General features: G+C 40.8%; 2 protein-coding genes and 1 long non-coding RNA gene across 3 annotated transcripts; 2 read left to right on the top strand and 1 right to left on the bottom strand.

Moving 5' to 3' along the window:
• Positions 1-1294: 1294 nt before the first annotated feature.
• On the bottom strand, positions 1295-7783 carry PSMA2 (proteasome 20S subunit alpha 2). Its single transcript, XM_074843228.1, has 8 exons — positions 7671-7783; positions 5286-5362; positions 4520-4652; positions 3980-4102; positions 3487-3568; positions 2299-2372; positions 1794-1851; positions 1295-1711 (listed from the first exon to the last, which is right to left on the bottom strand). The coding sequence occupies exons 1-8, from the start codon at positions 7709-7711 to the stop codon at positions 1595-1597; spliced, it is 705 nt and encodes a 234-aa protein (XP_074699329.1). The 5' UTR covers positions 7712-7783; the 3' UTR covers positions 1295-1594.
• Positions 7784-7973: 190 nt separating this feature from the next.
• MRPL32 (mitochondrial ribosomal protein L32) lies at positions 7974-10495 on the top strand. Its single transcript, XM_074843165.1, has 3 exons — positions 7974-8143; positions 9069-9250; positions 9867-10495. Exons 1-3 carry the CDS (start codon positions 8017-8019, stop codon positions 10119-10121), a joined length of 564 nt encoding a protein of 187 aa, XP_074699266.1. The 5' UTR covers positions 7974-8016; the 3' UTR covers positions 10122-10495.
• A 6076-nt stretch (positions 10496-16571) lies between these two features.
• LOC141934511 (uncharacterized) lies at positions 16572-21421 on the top strand. Its single transcript, XR_012626355.1, has 3 exons — positions 16572-16659; positions 18286-18382; positions 20116-21421. It is a non-coding gene; the product is annotated as an uncharacterized LOC141934511 (long non-coding RNA).
• The last annotated feature ends 1738 nt before the right edge of the window (positions 21422-23159 follow it).

Genomic DNA, 23159 nt, shown 5'->3' with positions numbered 1-23159 from the left:
CTGAATATGTATGAATATTCAAGTACCATTCTGCTTTTCTGAATGATTCTGAAAGCTTAAAGATCTAGCAACATAAAAGTCTCCAGTTTCACTTCCAAGTGGTTCTCTAGAAGAAGAATCAGAGCATGGATTGGTTTTCAGAGTAAAATACTCAAAAAGTGATCTAGACTAAGTCTTAATGGACCATTTGGACACAGCTTTTATTTCTGACATTAGGAAATAAAACTTCATTTATGGCATGCTTCAGAAATTCTTACTTACCTAATGATAACATAAAACATTGGAAGACAGACATTGGAAAGAACAGATCAATTAGCTTATACACTACTTTCTGCAGACTAACTCATACTTTATTTTCTTCATTAGTTATGGCTGGCTAACATGTAAGCTGTCAGGCTGCTCCCATACATGCTCAGCGTTATGTACAAGCAAAGTGATCCAGCTGTCGCTCCCAGTTCACTATCAACATTTGAACAATCACGATGCTTTAAAAAAATAAAATCTGAAAACGGTAACTTACGTGGCTGCAGATAAGATTATTTCTGCTGGAAAAAGTACATACATTTATTCTGTTTCGTTTACGGTACATTTTGTGTTTCTATATAACCTGTGTGACTCTACACATGTAACAAGTGTATCAATACATGCACCCACACAGAATGATAGTCAAGCATCTGGTTCTGCACCTGTAAAAGTTGTGATGCAATTAAGTGCTCTTTTTATTTCTGCACCTTTAGAGTCATCTTGCACATTGGGGAACACTTTAGCACAATTCAAGGGATAAAGTAACTGCATTACATATTCTCATTTTGCTTCATTACTCCTGTTGATTTTTATTGATGGTGATAAATGCATTTAGTTTTCAGTAAGAGTTACTACTTCCATTATTTCTACAATATTTCAGGGTTGAAAAAGTGCAATTTCTAGGGCCAGGAAAATAACCCAAGTAATAGAAAACAAGCTCTTAAGACACAAAGACCAAGAGAGTCAAGAGCAAAGATGCTCAAGTAGATCACAGTTCACACCTGAAATGGAAGACTGTTCTATCTCTTTGTGAAAGTACATGATCTTTTACACCAGATAAAACCATTTTTGGAAGTTACTTAATATTTGAATAATACTCCAAAGTGAAAAAATTATCCTGTCCACTCAAAATTTAAATTCTTTAAAAGAAGGTCTAACATGAGTTCACCATGGCTCTACGTGGAAAATTCTGTTTCCTCAACAATAAAGATACTGAAATCTCAGCCTTATGCAGATAAACAAGCTGTGATTAAAAAGACACACAGACACCTTCCCCCAAAACAGTGGCCTTCAAATTTTATTCTTTAGCCTTTTTCAAGCTGTCATTATAACTTCACATTTTGTACACTATTTTGTGTACAAAGATTCCATGTATCAAGGGAAAGAATTACCTATAATGATTCCATGTATTACAATATTAGGACCGTTGCATTTGCACCGATGATATTTTAAAAAAATCTCTCTGACATACCATGTAGAAATAAGTATGCAAAAACTGCAAACAAAAACATTTAAGTAGCCAAAATTAAAAAGACCTTTGTGTGAATCACACAGTCTTGCTCGGTTTCTACTAGGCTATTGCAGCCAAGTAGTCCTTAACCTCAGTTGGAGTGAGCCTCCTAAAACCAGCTTCATTACAGATGCCAACTTCAATGTTGTCTTCTGTCATTTGCCCTTCAAAGCTCTCCTATTAAAGAAAACACAGTTCAGTGAATCATATCAATGGTGTCACAACAGTAAGAAACTTATTTCTTAAATATTTTGCTAACCTTTAGTGTTAAGATAGCTGTATGAATGGCATCTTCAAGCTCCAAATCTTCATTGTATCTGTAAACAGAAGTTCACATATTTCAGCATGGGACAAAGATCTTTCCAAATCCTAATAATCCTAGAGTCTCTAAAAACCCAAACGCTACTAAAATCTTCCTATTTCTCATACAAATATTATTTGACAGCACTGTGGTATTAGTAGTCAAAATTTATTATTAGTAAAAAGATTCACTACTTTCCCTACTGACACCATATAGAACAATATTTCTGCCAATAGGTTAAATGTAATGTTTATTGCACTGAAATAATTCTCCATAAAAGCTGGAGTTTAAATAAGGCAAATTTCCTGTGCACATGTAAGCAAGTGAACTGGAAGCATCCTATCTTAAACATTTTAAACCTTCGTTCTGATAATCCAAAATTGTGCATTTTTTGTCTGGCTATTTTACATGGAACCTAAACAAAAAAGATAGTATCCTTTCAGACAAGTATCAAACACATTACCTTTTCTCAAGGAATGTTTTCCCATTGACGTAATTTTTTCCCATTGCTGTTGCTTTCCACGCAAAATAAGCTCCCTGGAAAAGCAACAACATATCGAATTGTTTTGTGTAACTTGGTCAAACATTACATATTCAATCACTTGGTAAAAAGTACAGGAATAATTATGAAGATAGTGAATGTTCTGAGAATATAGAAGACTATTTTTGATACTAATTTGATACGGAAACATACGCTGTGAAAACATACAAACCATTTGTATAGGGCCCCACCTATTTTCATCCTCCCGCTACTTTGAAAGATGAATTTATTAAGTCATTCACATAGTTTTGATTTGGGATTCCTTAAACAGAAATAGTATGTCAGCCCTTAAGAATGAATACAGTCAGATCTTTCCTGAGGTTCACTCCACATAGTCTTCTTTTTTAAGATTAAGTAATAATATAAACAACTTGTTGCAAATCAGCCATCTGATTTACCTTAGCTACTAACAGGCTATTTAGCCATCATTTCTGTTCTCTCTTCTGGCATGAAGATAATCAGCAGTTCTACACCTCAATCAAGCTGCCTTACACAAGACATCTGCATTTTGTTTTTTACATTTGAGCATCATGTAGTAATTAAAATTTCTGAGGCTTATCAACGATACACTACGGTAACCACGTTTTTTTGTTTGATGTAAAGCATTACAACTCACACAGGTCAAAGGGTAGTTTTTCAGAAGTGCAGTGCAAACACAGCAAACTCACTTAAATTAACCCCGTCATTAAATTCTAAAGCATATGCATTATATTTCACAATTAAACAGATTTTTGCCTAACTTCCATCCAGTTTAGGGAACAACTCTTTGAGCAGCATAAGCAGTCAAATTTTCTTTTTTTCCTGGTACCTGTGCAGAATGCTACTCCTGCTACGGCTACCAACTAGGTGGGAAGGCATGAAAAGGGATGGCAATCTCCCTCAAAAACAGCTGGCATCCCTCAAGCAATACAGGAACACGTAGGCACAGAATGATCCAGGCTTGCTCCAAGCACCTGCTTCATGGAAACTGGCTCATTCTGACTTCTGAAGTCAAGGGATCTTTTGTTCTAGCTCCGCATTCCTCTTCTCATCACAAAGTTTTTCATGAGCGCATATAAAGTTTTAGATGTTTTATAAAAGCAGTAGAATTTACAGACCTAAGATACTTACAGATGGATCCGACTGAAATAAATACGGCCGCCCTTCATTCCAGCCACATATTAGCAGTGATACACCAAATGGACGAACACCACTACAGGGGGGGAAAAAAAAAAAAAAAAAAAAAAGAAAAAACAAACTACAGAAAAAAATCACAGTTGATATGGGAAATTTATTCAGAGAAAACCAAAGATGACTAAACTGTTTTGGATGTGTTAACCTTCCCCCAAACACTTCCCACCAGCCCAGAGCTGTGATCAGGAATGACTAGTCAACCAACAGTACAACACCAAAAGTATGCTGCCTTGTCTCACACCTTTGTTTGCAAGATATGAAGACCCTGTCTCACCCGCCCCTCCTGCTGGCCCACTTTCTGTGGACATTCTCCACTGAAAAACTTACTGCCATTTTGACACAAAAAATTCCATCACCAGGTAGGTGTTGTTCCTTACATTTAAACACCATAATCTTTCTAAGCAACTTCAAAAATCAGAAAACCACGTACCCAGATTGCGTGTATTCCTGCATCACAGAAGCAATTCTCTGTACTAACTGAGCCGTTGGAATGGGCTCATGATAAACCAAGTAATATTGCTGGGCCAGCTTCCGAGCTCTGTGCACAAGTACTCTAAAAACAAAGACAAAATTAGTATGTCAAAGGTATTCCAACTAGTGGTTACAACTAGAAATGAAAACTCCTAATAAATACTACGTTAAGGAATTATACATCTGGCATAACACTGATGTAAGAAAACACAGATTGTGCTGGGTTATCTTTATCAACTGAGTAATCTCTGAAATACTTAAATTGAAACTAAGGTTGAACTACACTGCTTTTCATTCCCCTCCTCATTCTTTAGATAGAAAGTCATTTGACAAGTTATTGAATATATTAAGAAGAACTTAAAAGTGAATTTGTTATACAGTGTAATACAATGCAATATTATGCCATATACTTTGAAAGAAACAGCTAATTTCTATCTGTTTCTTACATTTCTTGTATGAAAATGCGTCTAAATGGCAACCAAACAAAAATTTTTAATACCTGTAATCTGGACCCATACCACTGTACACTAAACCTATGTGTTTGGTAATTGGTTCTACTTTGTGGACACTCCTTTCATCATAAAGAATGGATTTCTGCTTCTTCTCCGTTGCCAACACCACTCCATTTGCAGCTGGAAAGGAACAAGGTTTTTTTATATTAAATTTTTTTATATTAAATTACAATTATGGAAAGCAGTCAAAACACAGAACAAGTTTGTCAGCCTGTAAAGAATGTTGCTCCTTCCTCTTTTAAAAACCTTTCAAGTTTACAATCACGTTAAACAGAGATATTTTGATGAACCTACCCAACATACTGTTTCTCATTTTAAATAATCATACAGCTCCCATAATCCCATTCTAAAGATCCTGAAGCATGTATTAATAATTGAGCAGTTGAAGTAACTTTTTGTATCATTTCTATACACATGGACACACAGCTGGAGTTATTTACTTAAGACACAGGAACACTCAAAAAAAAGATGTCTAATTTTACCAACTGAGTGTCTCCAGAATCACCCAAGCAATTTTCTTCTCCTAGCATGGAGCTCTATGCTCCCTTCCTTCTTTATAAAAAATTACTGAGTTGCAGAAAAAAATAGGAAACATTAAACCCACTAAAACATGCGAAAATCCACTGAAAGACAAAAATATGTAATAGAAGGCAAATGAAGAAAGACCCAGTACACAGTTCAAACTGTTTTAGTTCTCTGAAATGATACTCAGAATCTGAATCCTTCACTAAAGCAGTTATTTTCTGAACATACCTTTAATCCCAACCGATGGAGCTCCTGCAGCCACTGCAGCCAAAGCATATTCAATCTGAACAAGCTTTCCAGAAGGACTAAAAATGAAAATGCAAAAGTCAGCCTAACATAATTCCAATATGCTGAAATCTTTCCTACAACAATCTTATGCTGACTTGCTTTTTTAAACCTCTTTACACCTAGCATCAGCATGTTCTAATAAGAATTTTTTTTAAAAAACCCCAAAACACCACAAGTCTGAAGATTCATAACATTTTCTAGAAGAACTGGACTGGCTCAGCACAGAACTCACTGCTGCACATTGCTACTGGGATACTCACACAGCACCTGCCTACAACCCTGGTGAAAGCTAATGTGTCTCGGATAGGGAGCAGTGCCTGGGATGCAGATTGAAGGACAAATCCGTTCTCCAAGTTTATACTATTTCAAATAAGCCTTCTACTCACTGGGAAAATTCTTCAGAGCGCGTTATGACTTTCTATTGAAACGGCATTATACGTGTGGCTTGCAAAATTTTTCGGGACATTGATGCTCTCTGCTGAAAGGTACAAGCAAAACACCCCTACTCTTTTTGACTGACAAGCACACATCAGGTCAGTGGCACAAGACAGAAACAGCTCCCATTCCATCCCCAGGTAGCCCTGCATTTTGTTTTAATGATCCATGTTGTGCTGGTAATGGACACAGAATCAACAGAGCAGAGCAGCAGGTGTCAGGCTGACAAAGTACCTCATCCAGAATGAGGGGGATCAAGCGGTCCATTCTTGATCCCCAGGGAGAAGGACAGCACTGAGCCAGTCACTCATTGAACAAGTGATTTTGCAAGTGGGATCTATTCTCTAGGCTGTATTTCAGACACTGCTGGTTTAACAGGTGCAGAAATAAAATAGAAAATTATGTAACTCAGTACTTAAAGGAGTTAGAAAAAATAAAGCAAGCAATAATTAATGTATTTATACACTGAGTAAACAGTGTATAAAGGTAACAAAAGTAATAATACTAACCACTCCACTACAAAATACTAACAAACCAGAACAATAGTTTCCTATGCCAGCAATTAAAATGTACAGAACATTTGCAAAATATTTTCAATGTAAGTACAAACTAAAATAAATAATTCTCAGTACAAGGAACAGGTGAATGAGGGAGAGCGTAAGGAGGTGTATTCTATGCAAATTGCTCCAAGTTTCAGAGCATGTAGTGCTCCTGTACAGTACAAAACGTTGGTAACTCCCTTAGGAAACCATTTCCAAGAGCTAAGTCAGAATTCAACCCACTTGAGTAAAGCAGGCATGTTTGGCTGCATCCATCCATGAAGAAGATTCTTTTCCTAGTTTTAGATTGTGAACTGCTTCATTTGCTTAACTGCAACAAGACTTTAGTAACTCTGTTTGCAATTACACAGCATTACTCTTCTGAGATTACAGAGGCACTTTACCAAAAGCAGCACAAAGATTCTTGCATTTAGTGTTTCTTTTTATGTGTATAATATAATGCTGGATAATTTAATAGTTTCATCAAAAAAAGGATAGAAAGTAATTTCCTTTTCTCTGAATTCACCTTAAGTGTACATATTAGAGCAAGACTTTAAACAGATACCACTCCAACAGCATATTCATTCTGTGCATGCAATCATCCCACACCTAGGCAGTGCACAACACAAAGCACAAGGAGAGCACCGCCTGCAAAGTGCAGCAGGAAGGGAAATAAACTATTTAAAACTCATCTGAAGGCTTCTCTCATTCCCACATCTGCAAAGTTTGTCGTGAAGCAAGCTTTCAAGATACCATACCTCAGCTATCACCACGCGTTTCCAATTAGCTCCGAATTACAGAATTACTACCCAGCCTAAAGTGTGTACATGCGTGTGGGGACCTTAAGTTTGCTAAACTGTTTCACCAAGCACTCGCTATACGGGACAACCAGTGACGAGACAGATCTTAGGCTGGCCCCACAGTGACTCTGACTGACAGCAACGAGAGAAAACACAAGCAGCGGCTGCACTTGGGCCCGAGATCAGCGACAGAGATCAGGTGGGACCCGGGACTCTCGCCTCAGCCCCCGCCCCTATCCCCGGCTGCGCCTGCAGCCGTTCGGCTCACCAAGACTCCCGGCAGCCGCGTGCCCCCCACAGGCGAAGGCGCCTGATCCCCGTCGCTTTTCCCACGCTCGCCCTTCTGCCCGGGTCCAGCAGCCCACCGCCCCCCAGCGCTCGCAGGCCCGGTTCCGCGGACCCGCCGGGGTCGCGATGACTCTGCAAAGTCCCCACTCCGTCCTGCCCCGCCACCAGAAGACCGCTCCGCGTAGGCTGCGAGCCACCCTCCCCTCGTCGCCCACCGGCCTGCCCGCCGAACACCTAGGCCTGCCGCCCTCTCCCCTCAGTACCTGAACGTAGTGAGGGAGAAGCTGTAGCCACGCTCCGCCATCTTGGCTCAAGCCCCTCCGCTCCCCTCAGCCGCTCCCCCTGCGCAGGCGCCGCCGCTCCTCCCGCTTCCTGCACGAGGCCGCAGCTGGCGCGCTGATTGGACAGGAGGCGGAGGGGAGCGGAGCATGCCGGGAAGTAGCGCCGGGCCCGCGAGGCACGTGATTGGCGGAGGGGCGCGCGGCGCGGCGTGCTGGGCGGGGCCGGGGAGGGGCTGGCGGCACTCGGTTTCCCAGAAGGCTCCGCGGCAGGCGCGCATGCGCTCTGCGCCATCGGGCCTGGCCCGTGTCTGCGGTCTCGGCGCGGCAGATGGCGGCCCTGGTGGTGCTGGGCCTCCCGCCGCTGCCGCGGCTTCGCGGGCTCCTTCAGCGCTGCTGGGGGCAGCTGGAACGCGGCCTCTTGCCGGGTTTCTCTGGGAGCCAGAGCCCGCCCTGGGGTAAGTACCGGCCTCCTTCCCTGCCGGCTGAAGGAGAAGGCGGCACCAGGGCCCGCTTTTACCTATGGGCGGCAGAGGGAGGAGGCTGAGCAGGAGAGTAGGCAGTGAGGGTAGGGGGTGGGAGGCGTCGCTGGCCGCTCTTACCCCCTCGCTCTGGGTGTGTTGATACAAGGAAATGATTGCCTGCTTTGCAATTTATTTACTTATAGCAACTTATAATGATTTCTGAATATTGCTTAATAACCCTGCTTGCCCTCACTGTTCTGTGGAAACTTACCAAGGACTACTGTGTTCATCAAAACAAAGCAGTTTTCTGTGGAAACTTACCAAGAACTACGATGTTCAGCAAAAATAAGAGACATGTCCTTGGAAAGCAGATGTGCTCGAACAAGTTGAATCTTTGTAGAGTATATATGGACAGTAGAAACTAATAAGCTAGTGCTTTTAGATAAGATAAAGGTGGTAAACTGGCTGGAACCAATCTTGTTGCTCAAGAAATTGGCTAAGAGAATCTGCGCATGCTCTGAGGAAAAGTACAAGGTGAAGAAGACTGCAAGCCTTCCTCCAAAAGACCCCCGAAGACACCCACCAGGAGGCAATGCGCAGGCTCAAAGAGAACATAAACTGCTGGCACTAGCCTTTCGAACTAACCCAGCCTCGCTTATGCATATGTATATTTGTGTTATGTAATGCAATGAATATGTATATCCACATTGTTAAAATGTGCTGTTGGTGTGCAAGCATTGTGGAGAAATCCCCTTGCACCCTGGAGCTGGAATAAACACACCTGCTTTACAGCTCTCTCCGAGTTGTAGAGTTTGTTTCCACGCATCAGTGCCAGTAGCATCCATATCTTATTTCCTCAGCTGCATGTGAAAATGGGGCTTGGCTGTAATGAATTACTTTTTTTTTTTTTTCCCTTCAGGGCCAGCATTAGCTGTCCAAGCTCCAGCTTTTCTCCCAGAGCCAGTAAGAGACAGTAGAGAAAGTAATGAGGGACCCAGCCTCTTAGACAGCATCCTGTGGATGGCAGCGCCAAAGAAAAGGCGCACCATTGAAGTGAACCGCTGCAGGCGAAGAAATCCCAATAAGCTTATAAAAGTAAAGGTAATGGCCGAATTTCCACCTTATTCACTGCAAGTAATTTTGTTAATAGCAAACAAGCCTGCTGGAGTAAGACCTATGCCAATCATTTTTCATCTCACTTTATTTTAGAGAATTATTATAGTGGTCAATACTGACTGAAAAAGCTTTCCAGAATTTGTTTATAAATAAGCTTAAAAGACATTGTAATCTTTGGAATATTTTGTAACAGGTGCACTCATCATGTGTGACAGTAGTCTGTGGTTAAATAAACAGTGACAGTTTAGGTGCAAGCCAAAAAAATGTGAATTTTAGCTAAACAGCTGGTATAAATGGAAAAGGGCTATATTTTCTGTGCATCTAATTGAGTTAATAGGTCTTTAGTCTTCCAGACATCAGTAGGCATAATGATTTAGGTATTGACTTCACAGGTTGTTTCTAGTAGTGAGCATTTGACATAGCAATACATTACAGAGAAATTACTTAGAAGAAAAATTACATAGAAGAGTGAATTTTGAAAAGACAATTGAATTTCTGTGGTATTTCATTTAACATTTTTAGTAGTTTGTGATTGTTTCCTGTTTCTTTTGTTGCTGTTGTTCAGATTACAAAATTTCCTATTTTCCGCTATCCTTTTTAGAATAACATAGATGTGTGTCCTGAGTGTGGAAACTTGAAGCAGAAACACGTCCTTTGTGGCTATTGTTATGCAAAAGTCAAAGCAGAAACTCGTCTGATAAGGATGGAAATGGGTAAAAAGGAAGGAGGACCATTTAATGCTCCAACTGTAGAGACTGTCGTCCTTTATGATGGAGAAAAGCCTACAGAAAAGGATGAAGGCAAGAGGATCATTGAAAGAGCCAGGAAGCGTCCATCTTGGTTTGTTCAAAATTGATGCTGTGGAACTAATGCTGACAAAAACAGCTGCTACAGCAAGAAAGATCATGATTTTGAAGAATGTTTTCCTCATTTTGTTCACTCAATGTTGATGCAGAAAACCTGTGAGCTTTTGGGAAGCCTGCTTGAGTTGCATGTCATGCCATAGATTCTGCAGTGAGGCGTTGTTTCTGTGCGATGCAGTGGGACATGCTTCTCAGTGATACACCATAGCAGGCAACAGTTATAAAGAGAAATCAGGATCTACCTTGGGTTTGGGCATCTGCGTACAGTATACTGAATAGTTTGTATGCTAATGGTCTGTGCTGGGTTTTTAACAAAGGGAAAACATTCACAGATGTAAAATAAAGTATTCTGAGTCTCCCAGGGAAATCTGCTTTCTGGTTTTGGCTGTTCCTCTTTTGGAGGGAGGGAAAAAAAAGGGAGACAAAAAAAGAGGGGGGGCGGAAGTCCAAAACCAATAATGATTAGATACAAAGGGTGTTTACAAGGAAAGATACAGTTATCTGGTTACTTCCATGGCTCTTAACAGAATCTGCCTGGTCTTCTCACAGCGCTGCTCTTTGAAATACTTGGTGACATTCGTGGTTTTGAGCAAAATAGTGGTTGCCACCTGGTATTCACACTTTTTTGGTACCAGACTGAAGGTTAACTGTTTCTTGATGTTGTCAGTATACAAAATAATTTTGTCTTAAAGGGATATGGAAAGCCTTTTTTTTCCTCTCAAGGTGCACTTGATTTCTCGAGTGAAATAACGAATTGAAATGTAATGACTGGAAATCTGTAACTTTGACAAGGGTCAAAGCTGATTCTTTGCAGCCGTTGCCATTAAGTAGTTGGGTGGTCAGTGTGTGCTTGGAAAGCCGCAAATGACAGCGGTGCCTTCCTGGCTGGAGTCTTCTGCAGAGAGGGGGCAGCTCTGCCCTCTGCTGTCCGCTGGTACCCTTCAGCGGTGCAGTCACAGCACCTAGCTGTGGATTTACACTTCGCTTTTAGCCACGCAGAAGCACCACTGCATTTAAGATTAAGACTGTTCAATTTTAGGTTGGGACTTCAACGTGCAAACGGCACTGTTTGGTATTATGGCTCAGCCAGTCTTAACAGCTATTTGCTGCCAAAAAACACACGCCGGCCCCTAACCCTAGGTAGGGTGCCCCTGTGTTTCCTTGGCACTCGAGTGTATCTGCTCCTGTGCTGTCCTGGTTGAGGGAGCTGTGCTGACAGAGAACTGTTCCCTGGCTTTCTACAGCTTGGTTTTTAGTGGGTGCCTCCCTGTAGCTTGGCTCGTGTCAGGATCAGGAAAGCGGCAACGTGGACAGTAGGAATATAAAAATGGAGGACGCGCTTTCTAGAACAGCCTTTGTTTGTACGTGGCTGAGCCAACTACGCCTGCTTAAGGAGTGGGCTCGTGTGTGCTGTAACGCTTCGCTGCTTTCCTCGCTCTGGATTCCATGTTCTGAAACTGAACTGGTAGGAACAGATGTTAGTGGAGGTGTTACACTTCCTCCATAGTCTAAGGGAATAATGAAAGCTTGTAAGTCTAAATTGATGCTGTTTAGTTGACAGTATCCAAGCAAACAAGGTAAGTTCTTTCTGATTTGTCCAAACAGGATTTATTCCAGTCGTTTCTGTTTCTCACTTACTCAGAACTGAATAAAAGGTGGCAAGCAGGATGCAGAATGGAAGGCTTACTTTTGAGAGACTGATATATTGGGGGTGAGGTTAGCCAAGCAATAAGACAGATCTATTATCCCAAGGCAGAGGTGTGTATATATTTTAGGGAGAGGTGGGGTTTTTTTTGTTTCTTTGTCCACATATTATAGGACCAGTTACACCTTACTGTCTTAGCTGATTTTTATATATTTTTGACCAAGTTTCTGTAGAGAAATAAGCTAAATTAGCCTGGGATGTTGAGAGTCATGGGTTAATTTCTCAGAAACACAGAGGTATTATTTTTTTAAAAAAGACCATTTTTCTCTAAACATGAGAGAACATGTGTGGTTTCTGCTAATGGAGTAATAATCATAACTGGCAGTATATTGCATTAGTTTTTTGAATTACAGTATTAGTGAAGCAATAAAGATGCTTTACAAATAGAGCTCTTATGAAATATGAGTGAAGTTAGGCTGTGACAACACGAGACATTTTAAGATACTTGCTGGGTAATGACTCATTTCACAGCCGTACTGCTCATGTTACTACTGCATTTGTGCAATCTAGATGAGATGTTTGATAATGTTTCATAGTGGTTTCTGAGTAATGTGGGGGGGAAGAAGTCATTAAAATACCTGGTTACCATGTCTCTAAAAGAAAAATTAGAAACAACTGACAAATATTGAAGAATATGCACTTGATATAGTACCAGTTAATTTTACAAAAAAGAAAATATCTTCAGAGAGAGTCAGAACAGTTTAGTTTGAATGACTTTTCCTTCAAAAGAAAAGCTCACTTTCATAGCTTCGTTTTATTAGCACTGACAATACGAAGCTCCATTGCTTTTTAAGAAAATAAAAATTTTAAAAAATTTCCAGAATTCCTTTAAAACGTGGCATATCTGTTACTTGAAATAAACCCTGTTTATATGTATTTTGGAAAGAAAAATTGCAGTAGTGTTAATATATAAACATACACTTTTTGAAGCAATGTAAATTAAAACTAACAAAAAGCAAGCTGGTTGTTACAAATGCTGTACTCCAGAATCCATTTTAAATTCCCCTAAGGCATATAATTCTTGTTTTCACTTTGCTACATTGGGAACCTGCTGTTGAAAAAGACATTACTTTTTGTCTGAAAATTTCGTATGGTTAAATACACATTATATTTGATTATGTTTTCTTCTATAAAGATTTTATGTAAAAATTATTTTATTTTATATTTTAGAAAGAACCAGGAAGATGATCTAACGTCCTAAAATAAAAGGTTGCAAGTTGCTGAATTATTTTGTACTGTACTAAGATCTGCAGAGATAGAGGTGATCTCTAGCAATGATCAATTACAATATCCATAGAGGTTGATAAATCAAGTTGCTCTTTAATCTCCCATTTAGCAAGGAAATATTAATAAAAGGTTTTTGCACAGACCCCATCTGTTGTGTTGAACACACTATGCCAGGATGAGCTGGCAGTTGATACCAAATATACTTCTTTAAAGCACTAGGTGGCAGAGGAGTGTAGCTTTCTGGTAGGTGCAAAACAAAAGCCAAAGATCACTAGTGAGATAGGAAACAGTGAGTGTCAGATTCAAGAAATTTGCACCTGTGTAAGCAAAAGATCTGCAAAAAGACTATATTTGCTAAGTACGAAGAAAAATGCAATAGTTTTTGAGACATAAACTAATCTATTGTAATTCATTGGTCCAACTAAATTTAATTACATCTATACTGAGAACTAATGCGCTGTCTTTTGTTCATGTTTACACACTTCTGCTCTTTGCCAGGCAAATTATTTGAAATTGCAGTTGTATCTATCACTTTTCCCTAACAAGATGGTGGAGCCCTTTTATGCCTCTTTATTACAGATGGCTTTCTATGCCTAGTATATTCAGTTAGTTGACATTTTATTTATGCAGCTGGAAAGTCCTGCAAATAATAGGTCTGTTGGCATTCCCATGAATTTCAAGGTATAACTGACTTGAATTTATGGCCTCATAAGAATCAATTTGCAAACAGCAGACACAAAGTGGAAAGAAAAGAAAACCAATGTGTGTTTAAATGAATATTAGTTGCTTAGAAGGGAATAGAAGATTGTGTGTTCCATCACAGTTTTAAAATGTTTTGGAAGCACATGAGTGATAAAGGTGCCTGTATCTTTAGTACTTACTTGTTAATTAGTATTTAAATAAGATATTAGCAAAAATCCTTTTACCTCACGCGACTACATTGTGTAATTTACACAGTGAATGAGGATCAGTAGATACAAGTTGTTTCTAAATAATTTGCTTAACTCTTAACCTGCCAAAGACTTTAAGAATGGGGCCAAATGGGAGGAAAATCAGTGAAAGGAATGAGAAGGAAGTAGGCTATGCAGCAGTGGTGGATCTAGTTTTGCCTACTCTATGTATATTCCTAGGAAATTCTGTTGAAGGCAGGGCAGTATAATTCAGGGCAGAATTTGGTCCAATGTACTGAAACCCTGGACATACAGACATATGCAAGTATGTATGTTTTTAATGCAGAGCATATACCTGTGAAACTACTGCTGGATACCGACAGGATTAGGTTTACAGCTAAAAACTAAGACTGCATTTGATGAATGTAGTAAATTAGGTCTAATCAGTTGGTACTTGAATTTCTTTCAAACATCCTATATTTCAGTTTCCCCTGGTTGAGGACAATATACATATTTAAAAGAAAGGGTATAGGGATTCGTTTCATATTGAATGTGCTGGATAAACATATGAAAAGCAAAACTGAAACTGCTCTGGAGCAGAAGACCCAAACAAAAGCTTTTGTGGAGTTGCCAATGTACAATATTTGGCTGGGATTTCTCTAAAGATTCACTCCTGGATCATGTGATTTTTTTAAAAAAATATTTTTTAAAATAAAGTAGATTTTGTGGTTCTAAGATGGTGAGTCGAAGATGAAGAAGAAAAGATTGGGGAAATCACTAGGCAGAAAACCAATCCTATATCATTATTTTCTGAAGTGTCATACCTTCTAAACCCATCCTATGATTTTGAAAATTTGGGATACACTTAGTGTGTTCTGCTCATCAAATACACAAGCATCTACTGTTTCCCTTGGTTTCTTGAAAGGGCACAGACTCTTCTCTATACAAGGTGGTTCTGCTGGAGTTGTCCTCACTACACAAGCATATAGAAATGTTCTGTCTGACATGTCCTGGGTATAAGCTTGATTAACCCTTTATGTGTCCTAAATTTGGGACCAGTTCACAAAGCTCAAGAGGCATAGGCATATTAAATGGAGAGTATATCATGGGGCAGGAAGGACAATCAGTCCCTACTTACACAGCTGACATGGCTTTTCCATCCATTCCCAGGGAATACTAATGCTGTTTCTATTCCCAGCTCCACCACATAGGCTCATCGGCTTGTCTAGCAATATGGCTTACAGCTCTATTTTCCGCTATGGTGTAGCTCTAGAGCACATTATGTGAAATACTTCCAATGGAACTAAGGATTTTGAGCTATTGGAAAGATGTATGTTTCATTTTATAATCTGAGATTAATATTAAATATGAAGAATAGTGGTTTTAAAGGAGCTGTACTGAGTAGTTTAAGGCTCAGAATTGACAGACCAGTCTTGTAGGATTGTAGGTTTGTTCTAAGTATATTGGGTTCGGAAGTTCCTGCTCATTCGTCTTTTGACTGTTCCTACTCAGTCATAATCAGATCAAGCAAAGTATCTAAAGTGTTTTGAAGAATAACATCAGGATTTGGCCCAATTAAAGATACATAATTCTGTCACTCTTGAACAGGATAAATGATACCTTGATCTTCAAGAGCCATTGATTTCAGTAGGATGTCTTTCAAAGGAAATTATAATTGCAAGTGACTGAGAGGCAGGCTGTAAAGCATCAAGCTGTTGTGTTACAAAGTCACGTAATGAGATCATGAAAGCATTTTTTAACTGAAATCAAGGAAATAAAAATTAAGCGTGTCAGTTGCCAAGACCCATCATGATACATCACTTGAGCGCATGAGTCCAGCTCTGCCATAGTCCTTTGGATAAGGTCATTTATGAACAAAGAACATAATCTTTTAGGAGTTCAGGAGAATGCCGAGACATTTTAGTTTCTCCTGTCCCAAATAAATCCTTCTCAGATATTTTTGTCCAGCACAGAGTAGATTACCACAAAGTTACTTTGAAAAAGGAATGGAGGAAGGGTTGAAGACCAAGCAGGTTCAGTCATTGGCAAGTATGTAGAAGTAAGAGGCATCCTGTTGCTGTGTATGTAATATGAGGAGTACAATAGGAGTTACTGCAAGAAACATACCTGCATTGTGCAACTGGGTGAATAACTACAAAGCACTCGTGTGTGTGGCACTGCAGAAACGGATGGCCTAGCAAATACCGCTCCATCATGCATCACTTTCATGTTAGCAATTGGTATTGGAAACTAAATGACATGATTCCTGCTTGACAGGTGGCAAACTGAGGTGCAGAAAGAGCAAGTGAATTCCGCAAAATTGTTCCCTCAGTCAGTGGCAGAGGAAGGAACTGGAGCTGCTTGAGGATTATCAGCCTGTTGTATTCTCTGCTGTGTCACAGATTAGGGAATAATAGCAGTTATCACTTGTGGTAACCATTAATCTAGCTAGGTTTGTGTTTTGATCAAGTAAACTGCTGCAAAGATATCATATATCTAAACATCTGTTAGGACATAGGTCCATGAGGGCCTTTATCCAGAGCTCTTCAGATAAACTGGAAATCTTGTTTGTTACTAAATGATACCTTCTTATTTTCTCCTTTCACTTGAGAACAGGAGGAAAAACAGTGTGATTTTTGCAGGAAGCTTCCAAGAACCAGACTCAATCACTTCTCATCTGCAGAAGAGTGTCTTGCTCTAAAAGAAAAGGTATTCTGTGCGGTGGGGTTATTTATAAACCTGCTTATTGGATGAGGGAAAGGCTGTGGATGTAGTTTACCTTGACTTCAGTAAGGCCTTTGATGCCATTTCCCACAGCATTCTCCTGGCAAAACTGGCTGCTTGAGGCTTGGATGGGCACACGCTTTACTGGGTAAAAAACTGACTGGATGGCCGGGCCCAAAGAGTTGTGGTGAACAGAGTTAAATCCAGTTGGCGGCCGGTCACGAGTGGTGTCCCCCAGGGCTCGGTTTTGGGGCCACTCCTGTTTAACGTCTTTATTGATGATCTCGACGAGGGGATCGAGTGCACCCTCAGTAAGTTTGCAGACGACACCCAGTTGGGTGGGAGTGTTGATCTGCTCGAGGGTAGGGAGGCTCTGCAGAGAGATCTGGACAGGCTGGAGCGATGGGCTGTGGCCAACTGTAGGAGTTTCAATAAGGCCAAATGCCGGGTGCTGCACTTGGGCCACAACAACCCCCAGCAGCGCTACAGGCTTGGGGAGGAGTGGCTGGAGAGCTGCCAGTCAGAGAGGGACTTGGGGGTGTTGATTGACAGCCGGCTGAACAGGAGCCAGCAGTGTGCCCAGGTGGCCAAGAAGGCCAATGGCATCCTGGCTTGTATCAGCAATAGCGTGGCCAGCAGGGACAGGGAAGGGATCTTACCCCTGTACTCGGCACTGGTGAGGCCGCACCTCGATTACTGTGTTCGGTTTTGGGCCCCTCACTACAAAAAGGACATTGAATGACTCAAGCGTGTCCAGAGAAGGGCAACGAAGCTGGTGCAGGGTCTGGAGCACAGGTCTGATGAGGAGCAGCTGAGGGAACTGGGGGGGTTTAGTCTGGAGAAGAGGAGGCTGAGGGGAGACCTCGTTGCCCTCTACAGCTACCTGAAAGGAGGGTGCAGAGAGGGGGGAGGAGTCTCTTGAACCAAGTAATGAGCGATAAGACAAGAGGTAATGGCCTCAAGCTGCACCAGGGAAGGTTTAGACTAGATATTAGGAAGCATTTCTTTACAGAAGGGGTTGCTGGGCGTTGGAATGGGCTGCCCAGGGAGGTGGTGGAGTCTCCATCCCTGGAGGTGTTCAAGAGTAGGGTCGACATAGTGCTTAGGGATATGGTGCAATTGGAAACTGCCAATGCTAGGTTAACGGTTGGACTAGATGATCTTCAAGGTCCTTTCCAACCTAGATGATCCTGTGATTCTGTGATTCTGTGACTCAGCTGGACAACAATGACAGAATCTGTCCCCAGGAATTTTTTAATGTATGAATCTAAAAATAAGTCTAGTCCTAGAAGTAAAAGATTTGTCCTCCACAGATTAGATTCCTTTGGTCCAAGAGTAAGGTGCCTTCTTTATCTGCTGTATACAAGACATTCTGTCTAATAGGAAAATATGCCCAATCCAAACAATACAAACAATTAAATTATTTTTTAAAACCCAAGAACGTAAGATCACCAGCAGAGATCACCAGATCACCAGCAAAACCAGCAGTACCGATGTACAAAAAATTGGTTTAGATCAATTCTCAAATAAAATATTTTTCCCCTGAGACTCTTCGTGCTGAAAAATATGAAGCAACAGAATTTGTGATCATTTTTTCCCTTTTCTTTCCAGTCAAAGGGATGTACTTCGCTTTCAAGCCACCAGGGTGTATCTTCCTCATCCTGCTGACGGCAGATGCTGGGATCCCTGAATCTGTTGCTTAGGTTATGTGAGTATCAGATTCAACAGGCAACCAACTGAGAATAGGTAGTCTTGATCAAAAGTAATTTAATTCTTTTCAGTTTATTGATGTTATAATGACCCTGATTGCAATGACTGTATTGTCCCAAGAGCATAGACATTGGCTTTGTTAGTATGATTTTCGAGAATGCTACCTGTATCAGGAACATAGCACCTGAAGGAGCAAAAAACAGCACTCCATATCCTCCTTTGGCAGATCTTACAGCCACATTTGGGTCTGAGAATTATAAAGGAAACTCTGAGACTTTAAGCAAGTTTCCTTTCTTTCCAAAGATAAAACTGAAATGATGACCAGTGATAAACATGTTTCACCGAGTTTTCCCAGCCTGTGAAAGTAAAAAAATTAAAAAATTAAAGTTCCTTGATGAATTCAAAGCTGTAGAGAGCATTGTCAGGCAGGCTGCTTTTTGTGCATATTATATCTGTGTCCCAACAGATTTCCTCTTATATGTCTCCAGTTGGTGTTAATCATGACCACAAGTAGATCTCATTTATAGAGCAAGCAGCAGAAAAAGCCCTAAGAAAAATGTGAGTTACAAGCCCCCTATTTCAACAGTAAAATCCATAGTTATTTGGTCAAATAATAGACTTTAACATTTCACCACTGAGCATCTTCCCTTAAGTGGTTATCATAAGCCATGGTCCTTAGAGGTCCTTATTGCCAACAATTGGAGAAAATTGTCCCCATCTCTCTGTGCTTCTCTTCTCTGTCTACAAAATGGGGATAATACTAATTTCATGACACTCCCAGGAACTCTGTCAGGAATCTCTTTTCCTAAGCCAGCTATGCTCTGAAGATCACCAGAATGTGTACTCAACAGCAAAGCCAGATGCACACAGAAGTCTACCTTGCTGGTGGACTGGGTATTGCTTGCAAAGCCTGTGTTCAAAATGTCAGCCACTGGGCACTGGTGCCTACTTCAGCTTCTGAGAAAGGCTGAGGAGTTCCCTATATAGAAATAACCATGCTTATGCCCATTTCTCAGGCTCTTCACACTCACACCACTAGATGCAGTGTGCCCATTACAGAAAAACATCTCTTCCCACTCTCTAGACTACACAGCACAGCATCACTGCCCTGTGCAGAAGCACTGTCAGCAGCTCTGCACTGACAGTCTCAGAGGAGTAGTTGTGGAAAATAATCATTCCCGCTGATTGCTGGGGAACAACAAGCAAGTACAAAGCCTCATGGAGACGGCACAAGCCACATCTTGGTTTGGTTGTATGCAGCCAGCACACGGGCCTGTGTGAGGTCTGTGTGTTCTCCTGACTGTGCCATGCACTGTGGCCCCTGAAGGGTAAGGCACAGATGCTGCCATACCTGGTGGCCAAAGGAAGCATGGACTATTTGACCTTTTCAGGTCCTGAGGAGACAGGAGGAAGCAGAGGCAGTCCCTAGCTGAGAACAGTTGAACCTTGCGGTGCCTTTTTTCCACACATCAACCACAACCATCCACAGTGGGCTTGGATTAAACATCGCATAAAGATTCCTGGACCTGTGCCGAGATCAGGATGGAGTGCAGCAGGAAGCAATTCTCCCTTACCCACTCTTGCTACCCTTACTGGAGAGAATATGGAGCTGAGTTTTTTAAATTTAAATTGGTTTAAGTGTACCATAGTTCTTCCGTCAATGAAATGGACAGACGTATGTGGAATATTTGATAGGCCAGGCACCAACTTTTAGTCTTGTTCCTGCTGCAGGAACTGCTGGCTGTTGTTTTCCACGGACTTCTTGGTGATCTGCTTTCCTGGACTCCATCCACAAGGCAATTCTTGCTGCAGTGCCTGAATATTTAGACATTTGCATTATAATTTGGCCATGGTGGACTTCCCTGTGCTGCTTACCCCACTGCCAAAATATGCATAGCTTTGGCATGTCTTGTGATTTCCCAACCTAATCACTATTTTCCACATTTTAAGAAAACACTAACTCTCAGACACCTTTCTTAAAAGAAGATCTTACGTTTTATACAGCCCAATTTTCTTAGTACCCTCCTCCTACTTTCTGCATATGGCCTTTAATTTAATCTTCGGTGAACTACTGATCTAAGCAGTGTACATGGGGCTCCATGTTTCCACCCAACCCACTGCTGGGGTCTGCATTAGTCCCTCTGGATTCTTCAATAAATTAATTCATGCAGGGCAAAAGTTCAGCAGTATTTTCAGGCTTCCTCCATTTGAAATTTGAAATCCTGGACTGGCACAATTCCTGCTCTCTTCCTCTGTCATTTTCCAGTAAAGCAAAATATTGAGCCAAAGCTCAAGAACTGGTGAACAACTCGGTGAAAATTACTTTCAGCATTCAGTCCCCAAGATAGTCAATAAACATGAAGGACTCTATGTACCTTGTTGACTTCTTCTTTCCAGTTTGCATTTTCCTTTCAAGAAAAGGACATTGTGCTTTTGTGAAATTCAGCTCCTACAAAAGAGTGGTTTGTGTCTGCACAGCTCCAGTGGCAGCAATATGTAACACTAATAACAATGAAGAGCTTGTGCTGAAGAGGATCCTCCATTTGCTCACCCAGAGATATGTGTATCCATTTTTTTCTGTTTCTGATCAGCTGGAGAGACAGTGGCAGCACATAGAAGTAAGGTCTGATTCATCACTCATTATGCAGAGACTAATATGGCTTCATATCTTATTTTAGCTACAGAGGAAGTCCCGAGGCCATGGGGGATTATCAGAAAAGCAGCAGTATGGAAATGTGTATGGAGGGGGAAGGGGAATGAACAGCTGGAGAGTACTCAGTGCTGGAACTCTATAGGGAAAGCAGAGGTCTTGTTATAAGAACATTGATCTCATAGGGTCATGCAAAGAGAACACAGATTGTTAGTTGTGGACCACCACCAGTTGTGGATTTTATATCCCGTAATGACCAGCATGGTTTTGATTTGCTTGCCAGGTAGTGTATCTGGCAACAATACCTTTCAACTAATTTATGCACTGATTTTCTCAAAACCATCAGAAAGCCACATTTTGTAATTAATTAGTTTTTTAATATTGAATCAGCATATGAGAAGTGCTTTAATTAGCCCACCACTTTCCTTCAGGGGTAAGGTTTTTTCTACTACTTATTCACACATATTCCATATATTCTTCTAAGTAGGGAAAAATTGTCTTAAAATATTAAGAACTGTTATTGGCTAAACAAGTTCTCTAACAGAGAAATTAATTACTTCATTGCCTTGTTCAGAAATTCTTTTCAAGTAGCTGACCTTGTCGCAATTTAATAACCAGAAGTGTGGATCAATATGGGAAGCATATATGCAAATTCAGCAGCTGAAAGAAAGCTTCAGTAAGGATAGTTAATTATATCATTAAAAAGTACCATTTTACTTTCTCTCTGCCATTTCATGTATAATCCCAAATCCGTTCTCCCTCATGCTTTCCATGTTCCTTTGTCTCAGTGAAGCTATCATCAGCTTTCTTTCGCTACTCCCACATCTCTGACCCATCTGTTAGATGTTCCTTCTTCCCATATTTTCTTCTGAGGATTTCTCTTTTTCATCTTTAGCTATTGTATGAAACCCTTACCTTTAGTCCTACTGAAGTTTGAGATACCTTACGCTCTTCCCTAGCTCCTGAAAATAAAACGTTTCCTTGTTCTTCTGAGGTCTCGCCTTGAAGTGTGTTTGGGACCTGACATTTTCATTCATCGTATAAAAAGACAGTTTACTGGGGAAGCCACAAGGACACCCAAAAGATTTTTTCAGGAAAGGTGATGGGAAATGTTAATAAAGAAAAACACAAAGGCAGAGAGGGAGGGAAGCAGGGAGGGAAGAAGGGAAATCCTGTGTGTTTGGAGATGTGAGATTAGGCTCAGATGGAGGATCACTCCAGACCTTGCTCTCCCAGATGTTGTGTGTGCCCAACCCTAGCTGCATTCCTAGAGTGCTCCATCTCACATGCTCAGTTGTGGGTTTTTCTACTCTTCTACTTAATAATTTAACTAGGAAGATTGAGCAACTACTGACTGAATTATTGAAGGTGTATTTAAACTGGCAAGAGTTGAGGGGAGCATGTGAACATTTTCTTAGCAAAAAAAATAATCCGTTTCCCTATGAAATTAAATGTCACAGCCTAATTCAGTTACTACCTAGAACCTGCTCCTACTCTCTCTGTTAAATAGCTGATGCACCAGTGCAGTAGTTGTGAATATGGGTAGTGAGCCTTCAGCAAAGCCACCCAGCTGTTTGGAAGGTGACTGACTTCTGACACTACTGGGAAAAAAAAGCTCTCATCTTCCACTTCTTTATCTTCTGTAGTAGCAGTGGTGAGTCCTGTTTAAAGGCAAGGTCATGCCCCTACATACAGCTCTGGGTAAATACCGAGCAAAATATAGCAGCCTCTGTACTGCAAAGATTGATACAGACAGTGAAACTGCTTCCTGGTTGCCTGGAGTTCCTCTAAGGTAGAGATAAGGAGCTCAGAATTTTGTCCTGTGTGTAGCACAGTTCTTCAGGGTGTGATTTAGTTGTGACAAAGATATAATTCACCTCGGTAAGATTAGGCCTGTTAATGAAGCAAAGGTTGTTTTAGGTGGGCTTCCTTTTTGAAAGTCTTTGGCTAATCTTGACTGTCTTGCTGCAGCCTAAACCTGTGGAAATCAGGTTTGACAGGCCTTTATTTAGACTAGTGAATGCTTGCTTTAATTCTAGGATTTAATCGTTCCACAGCTGAGAGCTATGTTGTGACGAAGTTGTGATGGGTGCCTCTATTGTTCAGGTTATTCAAGCTCCTATGG

Source organism: Strix aluco, chromosome 1 (assembly GCF_031877795.1).
Source record: "Strix aluco isolate bStrAlu1 chromosome 1, bStrAlu1.hap1, whole genome shotgun sequence".
Classification (NCBI taxonomy): domain Eukaryota; kingdom Metazoa; phylum Chordata; class Aves; order Strigiformes; family Strigidae; genus Strix; species Strix aluco.
Note: the sequence above shows the minus strand (reverse complement) of the source record. Positions and strands in the feature narration are given on the sequence as shown.

What these genes read in the sequence shown, in the direction of transcription:
- PSMA2 (XM_074843228.1), bottom strand. Translation starts at nt 7,711, where the DNA reads ATGGCGGAGCGTGGCTACAGCTTCTCCCTCACTACGTTCAG. An exon ending in TTCTCCCTCACTACGTTCAG is followed by an intron (nt 5,363 to 7,670) that starts GTACTGAGGGGA and finishes TTTCATTTTTAG; the next exon opens with TCCTTCTGGAAAGCTTGTTC. An exon ending in TCCATCGGTTGGGATTAAAG is followed by an intron (nt 4,653 to 5,285) that starts GTATGTTCAGAA and finishes GTTCCTTTCCAG; the next exon opens with CTGCAAATGGAGTGGTGTTG.
- MRPL32 (XM_074843165.1), top strand. Translation starts at nt 8,017, where the DNA reads ATGGCGGCCCTGGTGGTGCTGGGCCTCCCGCCGCTGCCGCGGCTTCGC. An exon ending in GAGCCAGAGCCCGCCCTGGG is followed by an intron (nt 8,144 to 9,068) that starts GTAAGTACCGGC and finishes TTTTCCCTTCAG; the next exon opens with GGCCAGCATTAGCTGTCCAA. An exon ending in ATAAGCTTATAAAAGTAAAG is followed by an intron (nt 9,251 to 9,866) that starts GTAATGGCCGAA and finishes TATCCTTTTTAG; the next exon opens with AATAACATAGATGTGTGTCC.